At 40.3% G+C, this 14,234-nt stretch overlaps 2 protein-coding genes across 2 annotated transcripts in view; one reads left to right on the forward strand and one right to left on the reverse strand.

Moving 5' to 3' along the window:
- hnrnpk (heterogeneous nuclear ribonucleoprotein K) overlaps positions 1-3,703 on the reverse strand; it is a 14,486-nt gene extending 10,783 nt beyond the window's left edge. Inside the window, exons 1-6 of the mRNA XM_023414334.2 lie at positions 3,644-3,703; positions 2,569-2,642; positions 2,284-2,447; positions 1,698-1,795; positions 1,365-1,421; positions 342-385 (exon numbers count right to left, since the gene is read on the reverse strand). Of these exons, the coding sequence (XP_023270102.1) occupies positions 342-385; positions 1,365-1,421; positions 1,698-1,795; positions 2,284-2,341 (257 nt within the window). The 5' untranslated portion in view covers positions 2,342-2,447; positions 2,569-2,642; positions 3,644-3,703. The remainder of the gene's footprint in view (positions 1-341; positions 386-1,364; positions 1,422-1,697; positions 1,796-2,283; positions 2,448-2,568; positions 2,643-3,643) is intronic.
- A 777-nt stretch (positions 3,704-4,480) lies between these two features.
- Positions 4,481-13,152, forward strand: rmi1 (RMI1, RecQ mediated genome instability 1, homolog (S. cerevisiae)). Its single transcript, XM_023414333.2, has 8 exons — positions 4,481-5,018; positions 6,972-7,082; positions 7,652-7,801; positions 8,986-9,056; positions 9,381-9,504; positions 9,783-9,867; positions 10,077-10,254; positions 10,995-13,152. Exons 1-8 carry the CDS (start codon positions 4,857-4,859, stop codon positions 12,310-12,312), a joined length of 2,199 nt encoding a protein of 732 aa, XP_023270101.1. The 5' UTR covers positions 4,481-4,856; the 3' UTR covers positions 12,313-13,152.
- Positions 13,153-14,234: the final 1,082 nt, after the last annotated feature.

Raw genomic sequence — 14,234 nt, forward strand, 5'->3', positions numbered from 1 at the left:
AAAAAAAAAAAAAAAAAAAACACGGACATATTGCACAGATTATAGCAAAGATTTAAAAAGACAGTGGCAGATTGTGGAAAAAAATCCTGACAACACCAGCCTATGCTTCAATGTTGACGTGACTTTAAAAATGGCATATAACGGATGTTGACATGACTTTTACAGGCTCAACAGGCAGATTTGGACATGAATGCATTTAAGCATTTTGACTCAGGCTAAAATACTGTGAGAACAGGTAGGTTAAAATACTTGACAGAGGCAGGATGACTATTTATTATTCATTTCTTCTTGTTTGTTTGACCTGTAGACAGGCAGTGAGAGGGAGGAGCTTAGGGACATACCGCTCAGGCCCACTGCTGTCTGGGACTGACACACTGGCATTGTACTGGGCGTGGCATGGGCAGGGGCCAGGGCCATTCGAGCACAGATGTCAATCAAGTAAGGCGCCCATTTAGGGACAGGGCACGATTATGGGCAGGGCCAACCAGGGTGTCAGGTGGGCGGGCGCAGGAGGGGCCATCCAGAACATGGGCAACAGAGGAGGAAGTGGGCAAAAAAGTCAACAGTAAATAATAAACAAGGGAGAGGGAAGAGGGGAGAGGAATACATTTTTAATATACAGGCTCTACACTGTGTAAACGTGACTTTAATTTGATTCTCTCAGAGATTGGTTTGTCAAAGAGAGAAGAGGAGAAAAGGTGACATTGGAAAATGGGTAATGGCATATTAAAAACATGAAGAGTTCAAAGTTGGGGAATAGACCAGAGACAGTGAGAGAGGGGTTGAACAAATTGTGGAGGGCTACAAAACAGGCAATGACACTGAATGAATTAAGTACTGTCCGTGTTGCCTTAACTCCTATAAAAAATGTTAGCTGGCACTGCAGGCGACTTCAAACACCAAACTGTGGCCATAAATTTAAACTAATAAGAGCATCAGTGTTGCCACAACAGCATTGTTACAATAAACTATCATTATAGAGGAATAAATGGACATGAAATTGTACTTATGTGCCTAGGGCCAGTTTAGCTGAGGCAATCACATGGTTTTCATGTGAGAACGAAAACATAAAACCAAGCCCAAAGCGTTTGTCAGAAGATCTCATGAACAGAAGGCTAATATCAACATAGGCATCAGCTAACCACATCCCTTGTTTACACAGAAGAAAACATTGCCAAATACCAAAATAAGTTTTTAATTATTTATCCCAGGGTAAATGTTTGTAATGAGAACTGCTGTCTTATAGTGGAGACTGGGTAGTTTTGAGAGGCGGAACACCAATGGAGGGAAAAGTAAAAAACACAAAATAAAAAATCTCAACAAAATAAAAATTCAGGGTGTATAAAATAGATAGATGTACTCACGTCTGTACGCAGGGCTTTGATGTTTTTGCCACCCTTTCCAATTACAGCCCCTGCGTTCTGAGAATACAGAGAATACTTATAAAAACAAAGCATAAAAAATACATATAAATGTTAAAAAGAACTTGAGCATTGGTACTCCCATTAAAAAAACAAGGTGCGTGTGTGTATCAAAAGGCACATTTGTGATCAGGGCAACAAAAAGAAAACCCTAAAAAACGGAGGCAGTACAAGAAGTCGGCAGTCTTGGTGGCGCGCAAAAGAAAGACAAAAATAGAGATAATCACATGAAAGGGGTTCAACATGAAATGTGAAACGAAAAGGGAGTTGATTTACTTTGCTCTGCAGGAGGATGCGGAGCTCAACCATCTCGTCTGAGTTCCTGGAGCGTTTGAATGATTTCTGCTCATCTGCATCCTCAGCAGGGCGCTTACCTGGCATAAGGAGATAAAAACACACACTGACAACCCTGCATGCACAGCCATCCACTAGATAAAATTGAATTATCAGAAAGACCACAGAAAGCACAGGCTAACAAGACTTATATTTTCAGACTCTGTTTTCATATTATTAGCTAAAGCTACAAATAATTGTGTGCAAAACTAGGAAATTCTTCTATGACAACACAAGCACAATTTTGTGTGTATGTATATATATAGTTTTATTCTATGACTGATGCACAAACATTTTGAGACATTTAACCTCTAAGAGGGATACCAAGTGAAAATTCATAATCCTTGATAACTTGCACTAATTTTCAAAATCAGAGCTGTAAGTAAGCAGCTCCTACAACATTGTCCCTGCTGTCCTTTCATTACAAAACACATAGACGTTTCTAATATAGATGGATTTCTCAAACCTCTCAATAAACCAATGCACTTTGACAACATAACCACAAATGTAAAGAAGATATGTTTTATACCGTTAGTCTCCGTGTTGCTAAATGAAGTGTCTTCTTGCTGTTCAATTTCTGTCTCCATGGTCTTCTGACAGTGGAAGAGATGCGGTAGGCACCTTGGTCCGGGGAAGAGAAGGAGGCAGCAGGGAGAGAGAAGCAGAAAACTGGCCCCTCTGAGCTGTGGTAGCCTGTCGGCATTGTAAGAAGGGGAAAGAAGAACTTAGACATTACACCTATATTCTGGTTATCCGGTTACTCGAGAAGCCGGCATGAAATTGCGAAAAAAACTGACGGAAAAGCGGCACTCACCGATATTTATTACAGGGACAAGGGCGTGTTGATAGGCGGAACTAAAAAAGCAAGGACCAAACAGCTGCTGCGACCTGCCGGGGAGGGAGAGGCTACTTGAAATACTGAAATGTAAAATGAAAAAGGCCGAGTGACAGCAACCGAAATGCACCGATTCCGGTCATTAAGTTATTTCTCTGTTTGGATGGCGGTGACTGATAACGTTACTTAACAATACAGGTCTTGTGTGCTTATTTAACATCTATCTAGCAAGCATTAAAACCTACAATCATCACCTGAAGGGACGCAATTAGCTTTTTAATGTTATCACATCGTGATATTAATAGGATTTCTTGGGTGGAGAGAGGCAGGTGTTTTGTAATGTTTCGGAGTGGAGGAGGTGAGCGACTGCCACGGTCGTTTAGTCAAGAGCTGAGTGATGAACGAACAATATTAACGTTAGATCCCACAGTAGCGCTGATATATATAACGCAATTGCTATCTTACCCCGGAAAATAACAGTGACTTCTCAATTTTAAGCTGTCTACAGCTTAACAACTGACGCCACAAATTAAGCACTTAGACGCTAACACTGCCCAAACCGAAAGTTAGCTAGCTCAATTGAACCCAACGATAAATCGTGAACTGTGGTTAGTGCTAGCTACCGGGATGGCTAACTAGCCTGGAGGGAAATGCGTTAGCTACGAGCTTCATCGTGTCGATTTGGATTGGTAATTTCACTACATTTCGACCATACTCCTTTCAAACACGTAATTAGTCGCATACGACAAAAAGCATCGCGATATGTTACCGATTTAAAGCTAGTGGGTTGATAAAACCGTACCAATCGGTTAATACAAAGACCAGCCCTAGCCACTTAGGCTAGCAGCTAGCTAATTTCGCCATGTTGCTATAATTTCGGTTAAGCACAAGAGGGGCTAGCCTGGCCAGCTAATTAGCCAGCGTTATACCCGGACACAGAATAAGAAACAAAGGGAATGCTCAATAAATATTTTATAAAGCACATTTACACTTCGGTTGCATTAAACTCAATGTGGCACAGAAAAAACGGGGAAAATACCGTCAAAACACAAACCTGCGGTGCAACACCTCGCTCGCCCCCTTCCTTCTCTACCGAACCTGGAAATCTACAAGTTCAGCTAAAGTGTGCTGATTGGTTGAACAGAAAGCAAATCAAACAGGAGAGCGATACAATTGGCTACAACAGACGTCAATCGCAACATTGGAGGCGTTTTCAAAATAATGCAATAGCCCTCTTTCCGGCTACAGTTAGATCGGTCGTTTACTGTGGACATTCAAGTTATTCCTGTTTATAAGGTATGATCTACATGGCTAGTGTGGATTTGTGTCTTTCTGAGAACTTGTAGAGGCAGTAGCCTGTTGTTAGGTTTAAAAGATTTGTATTTGAACATAAGGGCTTCTGTGGGCATGTACGGACACAAAGCTAAGGTGCCACAGCATTAACTATAGCTAAATAAGTTTGATTAGTCAACTTTGGCGCCTTGGCTGCTATCCACAACACTCATGGTAGAGGCTGCCTCCATGCTTCTCAGGTAACGTTTACAACAGTGCTTTCCTGAATATAACCTTTATTTTTTCCAGGTTTTATTATTCTCTCGCATGCTATCCCTGCCTGAATTTAATACTTAGTCTGCCTCTTTCTCTCCCCCACAGTACGTGACCCTCTGCAGAGATACAGAGCTTATACATGCTGATATGACCCCAGGAAAATAACAGAAAGCAATACCTATGGTTTATGTTATGCTGTCAAGTGGTTCCAGAGATGCAGAGAGAAGATGACCCCTTACCAGTAGAGACCCCCTTTAAGACCTCAGGAATTGCAGGGTTCTGTGCCATGAATTAAATTAAATGCAGCATATGAGCCACATCTTGTAGACTGCACTTGCCCTTACCAGTAGAGACCCCCTTTAAGACCTCAGGAATTGCAGGGTTCTGTGCCATGAATTAAATTAAATGCAGCATATGAGCCACATCTTGTAGACTGCACTTGCAACAGAGGGAAATTTGACAATTAATGTGCCATCACAAAACCTTTTAGATACAGTTTTTACAAAAATAACAGTGGGTTAATGTTGTGAACAGGAACTATTCAGTCTGCAAATAAATCCATGAATGTCTTGTTCACAGCAGAGTCATTACTGAAAAATAACTGAATTCTGTTATCAACCTGGCTGCATCAACTTCAAAATAACAGCCTATCAGAAGTTAGAGTTGTGTTCCTGTATAGACATAGCAGAAAGTGGAAGTCAAATACACACAGGAAGAGGATGGCACCTGAGATACAGGCAGTGGTGCATGCTACACAAGCCTGGCTGCAGTCCTCCTGGCATGTCCAGGTGCCCTTTGCCTGGCTGGAAGCCTGCGTGGAGTGGCTACAGGAAGAGGCAGGAGGGGCAGGTCGTTTGTCACAGCAGCAAATCAACCAACAGGTAGGCAGGATGTCTGACTGTCTAACTGCACAGCTGAATGCAAAATGACCACACTTCACAAAAAATGTTAACTCAGTGTCCAGTTACTAGCTGTTTCTGGAGCTTTCCGTCTCATGGTTTTTCTCAGCAGATGGGGTTTGCACAGTTGTCATGGAGATAGCTCAGTTATTATCATGTGATTAAGTATAAACCTTGGATGTGATAACAGATGGGGGAAGATGACTACCCCTGTGTCAGTTCAAAAGCTGGTCTCTTGTCGTGTGTGATGGACTATCAAATGACTACTGGTTGATGACCTTTGACCCCTTCCCAGTTGATGCTGTCACTAGTTTTGGTCTGGTGTCCACAGGCAGCTGCTAGCTGCTTCCACTGTTCATTCAGTCTCTTATCTAATGTTCTTGCCATTTCACCTGTAGTAAATAGTGTTCACTACAGTTGTGTAGAGCAGAAACAATCAGACCAATAATCACCAAAAAAATCTATCTAAAATTATTTTGATAATCTCTTTAATCATTTAAGCCATTTAATCAAGTAAAGATGTCAATTGCTGGTTCTGGTCTCTCAAATGTGGAGATTTGAGGCTTTTCTCCATTTTAAATTATTAAAAACTGTCAACATCTTTGATTTTTGTCAACAAAAATCAACAAAATTACCAGATGTCACCTTTTTATATTACATAACTAAACATGAAAAACAATAAAATAATCAGCAGATTAACAATGAAAATAACTAATTTGCATCCCTGCAGCTGTTGCATGTGATGGCATATACCTCTTTAGCTCTTTGGTGTGATTCTGTCTTGTGAACCACTCTATAAGAAGTAACCCAGGTTGAAATGAATAATCTCCTTGACATTGCACATGATTTGTGTCTCTTTCTTTCTTGTATGGAAGGAAATTCCAGTATCCTTGCATGCGCAGATGCAGCAACGCAGAGTGTAATTTAACTAGCTGAGAGATGCTATACACAATGTGGGGCCCAGCAGTCATCAAATATTGCCGAACCATACACTCCTAATATGTAGCACACAGAAAGACCAACCCATTGAACCTTGAAGCAGACAAGCAAAGAAAAGCCAAAGACCAGGCACATCTCTACTATTGTGAGCTGAGAACAGAAAGATCATACTACAGTGGGTAATGATCTGCAAATGTGGGTGATAGAGTGAAAGAACACCTCCTGATCTGACAAATACCCGGTTCTGTTACAACATGCTGATAGCAGGGCAAAAAAAATTGTGTAAACAGAATGAATCCATCTTGCCTGGTGTCAGCTGTACCAGCTGCCGGTGGTGTCATGTGTGATATGTTTTCCTGCATTGACGCATCAGTTGTACGCCACACTGTACCTAAATACTGTTGCTGAACAACTGTGTCTCTCCATGGCCAAGGTTTATCTTGTTTTTCATATAGATAGTTGAGGAGAATAATGCGTCATTCCTGGTGGTTCCAGCATCATGACATTGACATCAGTTCATTCAGTGATGCAGATGATCATGTTCATATCACGAATAAGAGACCAAAATCAGAAGCAAACATCTCATCTCACTATGCTGCAGAACAGAGAGGTTCAGGAGATCCTTTGTTCCCACTGCCATCAGGCAACACCTCAGCCAAAGGAAGTGGACTAATTTGATTATTATTGTATATTCATTATTAACTGTTTTCATTATTATTATTATTATTATCATCAACAATGAGCTAATGGACACATTTCCCCTAGCAGATAAATAAAGTATCTATCTATCTATCCATCTAAAATTTGCAGGGACTTTATCACACAGCTGAGTCACTATGCCTCAAATTCCCTGTGAAAATTCTCAATTTTCTGAATAATTTCTTTGAAATATTGAAACTTTTCTAATAGCACAATTAGATCTGACACAAAGATAAGTGTGACTAGTGTTGGTCTATTGAGGTTAGTGTATCATAATTTGTTTCATGTCAATTTTAGGCGCTGGACCAGTGGCTGTTGACAGATCTGAGAGACCTGGATTACGCTGTTCTCCCTGAAGGACTTGCTGTGGCCCAGAAGACTGAACTCAGTGGCACATTTTGTGTCCAGGTGCAGGCTTGTTGGTCATATATTTAAACTCATATTTATTTTTAGATCTCATGTTGTGCACAATGCCTGTTGATCAGTAGAAAATGATAAATTAGCCAGAGTTGACTTGACCAGAGAAAATTTTCTTTTCACGGTTTCATGATTGGTGTGTTCTTTTGTGCAATACAGATATTAAACCAAGAAGACAATTATAGGCAAAAAAGACAAAATCACACAGCAAGCTGTTGTAGCAAAATTAAGGCTCTTGGGCACTTCATGGAAAAGAGATGATTGGAGTACAGTCAGAAGCTGCTTTATAACAAAGCACCACTGGATTCCAGTTTTTCTTTAGACAGAAAATATAAAAACCCAGCTGGAAACCCTGAGACAGAGTAATTAAATGTTCCGAACATACAATGATGGGAGCCAAAGGTGCATTTTCCACTCACAAATAATACTAGCAATTCAAGTACCGAACTGTATGTCCATTATACTGTAATAAGACCGTAGTGTCAAATATTTAACTAGATATTTAAGAAATTAATATGCAGGGAAAAGGCAATGTAATCAAAGATCTCACTCTGTTTTAGGTTGACTCATTACTGGATGTCAGTCAGCCTGCGTATGGTCAGCTGCAGAAGTGGAAGGGCACTGACTGTGGCAACGACGAGGTGTCTGCAGTCACACAGATCACGCAGAGGCCCTGGGAAGCCAAACCTACCCGTATGCTACTACTGCAGGTCAGAGGCATTTCAGAAACAAATCACCCTAAAATCTTGATGTTGTGCCCCAGTGGACCTAATAGTTGTAATATAAATTCTCAGCCTCTCAACTAAGGCAGTCTCATCTTTGAAGGTAAACAAGATTTTTTTAGCCTTGAAACAAGTTCAATTAAAAAAACACAACAACAAATTATGAGTACTTACCTCTAATTAGTATGTTTGTGTGTGTATTTTGAACTAGTGGCTTTTGCATTAACACCCATACTCAATAAAACATTGTGAGAGTGTCTTTGCACTTGCAGAGATTTTTTTCTCTCATAACAAACAACAGTGAAATAATTTGTAGCACTTCACAGCTTATTGCTAGACTAGCAGTTATTGCAAGGTTTCCTTTTAGAGATCCTTGTTGTGGAAAACGGTACTCGTCAAGGACAGAGCTGTATTATTATTTCGTTAAAAGAAAAGTTTGAGATCACAGCAGACTTGAAGCATAATTGTGTTACAGTAGTTTTTTGCATTATATGAATTAGTATTGAATATAGTGGATTTGATATAAATTCAGTGTCACACTATTTATAAGTCTGCACAATTATATTGTTCAACCCTATACAACGAGACTTGTCTTTGTGTTTGGTTGAGTAAAATCATGAAGACTTCCGCTTCTCTTACTAACTGAATCCGAGTGGCCAGGTACAAGCAGTGAGAATTTATGAAAGAGTAAATTGCTGGAATATGAGGCGCAGACTGTAATTTTCACCTTAAGTAATACACTTGTCACAGCTCTATGGTTTCTCAAGAATAGTGTTAGTGTTGCTTAGAAACGTTGCATTGGCTATTTTTTTCTCCATTTATTTCACTGTTTCTCAGACCATTTTGAGCAAGTCCTAGGAGTCATTGGTTGCATGGCGTTGAAATGCATGGAAGTCACTGCCAAAAGGCAGCTAGGTAATAAAGCAGATATGTTTGATGAACTTTGACCAGCTTTACATTTTCAACAGAGCTGCAATTATTTCCAAATTCACTCAGTCAGGGAAGATTTGCAGCTAAACAACTTTTAGAATTTCTAAAACAACTAAGTAAAATAAGTTTAGGGCAGCAATAATGTTGAACATTTCTTTTTCAATATTTTTAGAATGTAATTATTTCACAATAATTTCACAGTTCAGTTTTTCCTGGTCATATATACTGTCTCTGTTGTACAGGTGACAGATGGAGTCCAGAGCTTGGAGGCCATGGAGTATCGGCCTATACCTGCACTCAGCACAGCGCTCAGGTTAAGATTTGATCTATAAGACACTCTTTTTGCTGCTAATCATATAAAAAGAAGAACTATGCCCTCCTAAAATTGAGCAAAAATGTCTTGTCAGCAACTGTGCCTCAGTTTTATAATAACACATGCGTTTAAGCAAATTTTAGAGAGACAGAGGGAGTACTTTCAGCTACCTACAGAGGATTTCTTGGTTTTGGGTAGAGAAGTCACAAAAGCAAAATTGAAGTTCACAGACATGGAACTGCTATATTGCTGCCTGTTTGTAATAAATTTTAAAAACATTTTCTTTTAGCTATATATTTTCTAAAATGCTGGTGACTTTCCCAGGCCTGGTGTGAAGCTGCAGTTGCAAGGACAGATGGTTTGCAGACTTGGGATGCTGCTGTTGGGGCCGGCTAACATCAAAGTCCTGGGTGGTGAGGTGGAGGACTTGGTGGACAGGAATAATCAGGTAAACTGTCGGTTTCTATCATCTGTCAAAAGTAGGTTTTTACGAATCCATGTTTGTGTTTTCTGTGTCTTAGTTACACATTTGTTATGAATATAAACTGGAACTAATCACCTGTTGATTTGTGTTTCTCGTATATATATTGAGAATATATCAAGGTTTGATGGTTTGGTTACCGCTTTAAGTGAGAACAAAGACATAATCACAGCTGTTCTTATACAGTGTATAACATGCAATAATATATACAGATTGAGTGGCATGTTTCTATACAATCCTGACAGGGCAGGGTGCTGTGTCGGACGCTGGGACTTCCTGAGGAGCAGCAGCAGCAGGAAGGAGAGGAGGCCCCACCAGCATCACATCAAGGTAGCTTGTGTATGTTTAATGGTAGATCATGTGCTACAAAGGTCACTGAGAGCACAGAATATGTACCATATGCCTTTTTAAGAAAGTTAATGGATGCTTTAATTTTTTTTTTTGTGATGGTTAGCTGATATGATTAATTAGAGGAATGAATGAAGGAACTCAAGTTTAAGACAGTCCTGATACAGAGTCTCTTTTTGTTTTCTTTTCAGGTAATCAGGAGATGGAGGACCTGGAGCTGGATGATGCAGAGTTGTTGGCCAGTCTGGGGGCCCAGGAAGAAGTGGGAAGGGTTCAGGATGGGTCTGTTCAGGAGAGTGGCTACGGGACACTCAGTGAGACCTCCACTCAGTTCTCGAGAACCTCCTCTGTCTCAGCAGCCTCATCCAGGTGAGTGGTTAACATTATGATGTCTTGACATTTTAATGTGTTTTCATTGATGGGCAAATATACGTTAACATTTTGAATTTTACTTTTCAGAGAAAAATATCAAATCACCGTTCAGCTACTTGAGGAAGCATTTAGCGCTTTCATTCTACAGCCTATGTACACACTTATTTTGTATTATTTTTTTGAAATTGTTGCTGTCTTTGTTTGCTTGCTTTCGACCAATTTGTTCCTTTTTTTAATGAAAGATACAAATTCTTGTTGCATTAACAAGAATGATTTAAATGAATACTGTGCTTAAGACACTGTTAGAACTGCTGAATGAGGAGAAACAGCAGAGCAGAATCAAAACGTCACACCAAAATCGATTGTGTACGGTGTACTGGAGCTCTTACTCCTGCACTCCAATACATTTCTGTTTTTCCAAGTTGATATTCACCAGTTTTCATTACAATGCAGTTTGATAAGGATAAATGCAATTTACTAATTATAGTATAAACTGCAGAAGAATCTGCCTGGTGGCAAGTTGCTTAATTCACCAACTTCAGGCTGCAATCAAAGATAAGACTTAACAGTTGCGAGTGACATATGACGTAAAACTCTCTTGGTAGTGCTGTTTCTGGAGTATAAGTATTATTTTTTTCAAAAAGTTTCAATGAAAATGTTCTTTTGATTGCCATGGGCTGTGCCATGGTTAAAAGCTCTGTTAGCTCATTCCAACATTGTTGTCTGGTGTCTTCCAGAAGTGCAGCTTCCACTCGCTCTTACAGAAGTGGTTCGACCCAGCGCAACAGAGGTGGTTCAGTCCAAGGACGTCGCCACGATAATGAGCAAGATGATTCTGACCTCTTTGAAGTCTTACCTTCTGACCATAGGATTCAGCAAGCGGTCCAATCTCATGACATGGCAGAAGTGGACTTTCCTGATGAAGATTTTGATGATCTGCCCCTAGATGAGTTGGACAGCATGATTTTTGAGGAAACAACAAATGTTACTGCGCAGTCTGACAGCAGTCACAGAAGCACGCCACAAAATAACAGCAGAATAACAGGAAGTCCTAACAGTTTGGACAGAGCAACAAAACCCAAAACCGCCCTGTTTGAGCAGCACATTTTAAATGGCTCAGGGTCACGGTTTGGACCTAGCAACTCCAGATCCATCACACAGAAAACAGACTATCAAGGCTGTACTAAAGGAGCTACAGGGCGATTATCCGCAGCAACTTCCACATCTGTCTTTTCACCAGCAGCTCTAGAGCCATCGCATGAATTTGAATTTGTAACTAACAATGAGCGCGATTTTATGGATGAGGATATGGACTGCTTTCTTGAAGATGTAGAAACGTATGGAGTGCAACCTGAGAGGACTGAAGGGCCAAATCAGCTCCCTGTTCAACAAGGACCGAGAAGAGAGAGAGAGTTCGCTACCAACACAACAGAAAGTTCAGGCTCCAGTTATACACTGTGCAGCAAATCATCAAAAAGTTTAACAGATAGGTTTTCTACTAAGACAGAGCTTGCATGTGAGAGCTCGCACAGCACACCTCAGGGGCAAACAGACTCTGTTAGACTGTCAGCTAATGAAGATCCACAGAGTGACAGCACAGTCCCTGCTCTCACTCTGACCACGCCACCTTTTACATACTTGTTCCTCCTAGAACAGCTGATGTCCAAAGCACACCCCCACACCACTGAGATCCGTGTCAAAGCTTTCATTGTGACTCTCTTGGGGAAACTGAGCGGCAACAATGGTGTCTGGAGTATTTGTGCAGTAATATCTGACGGAACTGGTTACTTAGACGTGAAGTTGTCTGATGAGGTTTTGACGGGTCTGCTGGGCTTCTCTGTGGCGGAGAAGGCGGTTCTGAAGCGTGACCCAGCCCGGAGAGGTGAGCTTGATGCTGGGATGAGGAGATGTCAGGAAGAGCTGGTGGACATGTGCTGTGTTATGACCATCTCGATTGAACCAGAGGGTAGAAAAGCTGTGGTAACCAAGGCAGAGCAGGCCAGTGAGAAAGTACTCCAGGAGCTGGAGCAGAGGGTGAGAGATAGGAGAAAATAAACACATAGAGGTTTAGGGGAAGTGGGTGAAAATTACAGGTCGCAGAGAAGTATATTGCTCCAGAGTTAAAAAAATGCCAGCAAAATTGAAGCAGATCTAACACTGCACATCGACATTGCCTTAAGTTTTCCCTCTTGAAATGAAACGAAGGTATTTTTTAATATTGGTCATCAATCTGCCCCTCTGGCTCATATTTGGAGAGCAGAATGTGTGAACTGGATAGCGGATGATTAGCAAGCAGTGTGTTGCAATGCATCCCATCTGCTATATGTGAATGTGACATTCTGTCATTTGTCATTAGAGCACTTCATTCATCTATTCAGAGGGCAATTTCCTGCTTCAAATGCAGCGCATCATTGCTAAACAAAGTAAATAGACTAAAGATGGAATATTTTATCTATAGTACATACTAATGATTGGTTATCGGCATATTAGTTCAAACAATCTAGAGTGGAGCACACCAGCCAGATTGTCTGTACTATTTAAAGCTATGCAAAGATGAGAGACATTTAAGATGAGAAAAGGGAACGGGGGGGGGCAAAAAGAATTCATATTCTGATTGTTGTAATGAGTTTCCAGGCTTTGCATTCATTCAGTGCATCCATTACATCTGACTGAAAAATGATTGAATATCCAAGGGCAGCATGGGTCTTTAATAAACTCCCCCAGAGGCAAACGAGAGGAAAGAAAGATAAAGGAGAGGCCATGAGCTTCAATTATTTCTCTTCATTATAGAGGCTCATCTATGTTTTTGTCTTTGAAGAGCACATATACCACAGATGTGGTGCTTCGCCTGTATTTACTGTATATTAAAATAAAATTGTTCAGAAAGGTTTATAAGTTTCTTTCATACTCTTTGAGAAACATGAAACATGCGTGAAGTATGAGCTCGCTGCTAATTTTACCTTTCCATTTGTCCTTGTCAAACGAATATTGTATTAGATGGACAACCGGAAAAACCCGACCAATGCACCAGTGCATTGCATTTCATTTGGATTTTAATAGTTTTATTAAATGCACCTTTGGGATATGCACTGTTTAAGCACACGTCACAGTAATTAAAAGTGCCCTGCAGTATAATCTGTTCTTGTAGTGCTGTAGAGGTACCAGAGATCTCTCTTTAAGATGAAACATCTCAACAATTTTTTTCTACACAAATTAACGTATACCTTGTCTGCCATCATACAGTATAATTAGGTGGCAATCTCTCATATTCAATGTCTTCAATGTGATAATGAGCAAAACAGGAGCAAAACAGAGGCTAATAAATGTACCACAGGGAATAAAATGTTAAGACGTATCTGTGCTTACATTTGTATGTATGTGTTATTGTCTTATGCCACTGTGTGCACTTCCATTTGGGTAGCCAGTCTCAGTTCATTAAAGGCTAATCAGGTTGAACATCTAAATCAGGACCCTGCTATGAATGTTGATAGCCTGTTATGTGCTAATGAGGCTGGATACAATGGATGGGTGAGGGAGGAGGGGGAGAAGCAACCCAATGGGAGATACAAGTGGAATAAGTATTGGGTGATAGAGTAAATGAAACACGGCGGGGAGTGCTGTCTCTTGGAAAGTGGTGCTGCAGCCTAACCTTGCTATATACAGTACAAATGCATTTCAGTAGTAATTAGTTTGGGAGGTAGCTATATGGTGAGTGCCCAGTGTGGCTGTGGAAAAATTATATGACAAAGTATGTTTCCTAAATGTGTGTTTACATTGTTGTTTGTTTTTTTCATGTTCATATGTAGTCAGGCTGAAATGTAAGACAAAGAAGAAGTGAGAGTCTAGGAATATTATGCAAGTACCGTTATACTTAAAATTATAATTTAAAAAATGAATCATACTTAAAAAGTGTCTTCTACAGCTGTATATGATATACAGGCCTATGAAAAGCTTAAACATGGCTTTAATTAAAAGAA

This window comes from Seriola lalandi, unplaced genomic scaffold (genome assembly GCF_002814215.2).
Source record: "Seriola lalandi dorsalis isolate HSWRI2012SDOR001 ecotype SW California unplaced genomic scaffold, Sedor1 jcf7180002054524, whole genome shotgun sequence".
Lineage (NCBI taxonomy): Eukaryota > Metazoa > Chordata > Actinopteri > Carangiformes > Carangidae > Seriola > Seriola lalandi.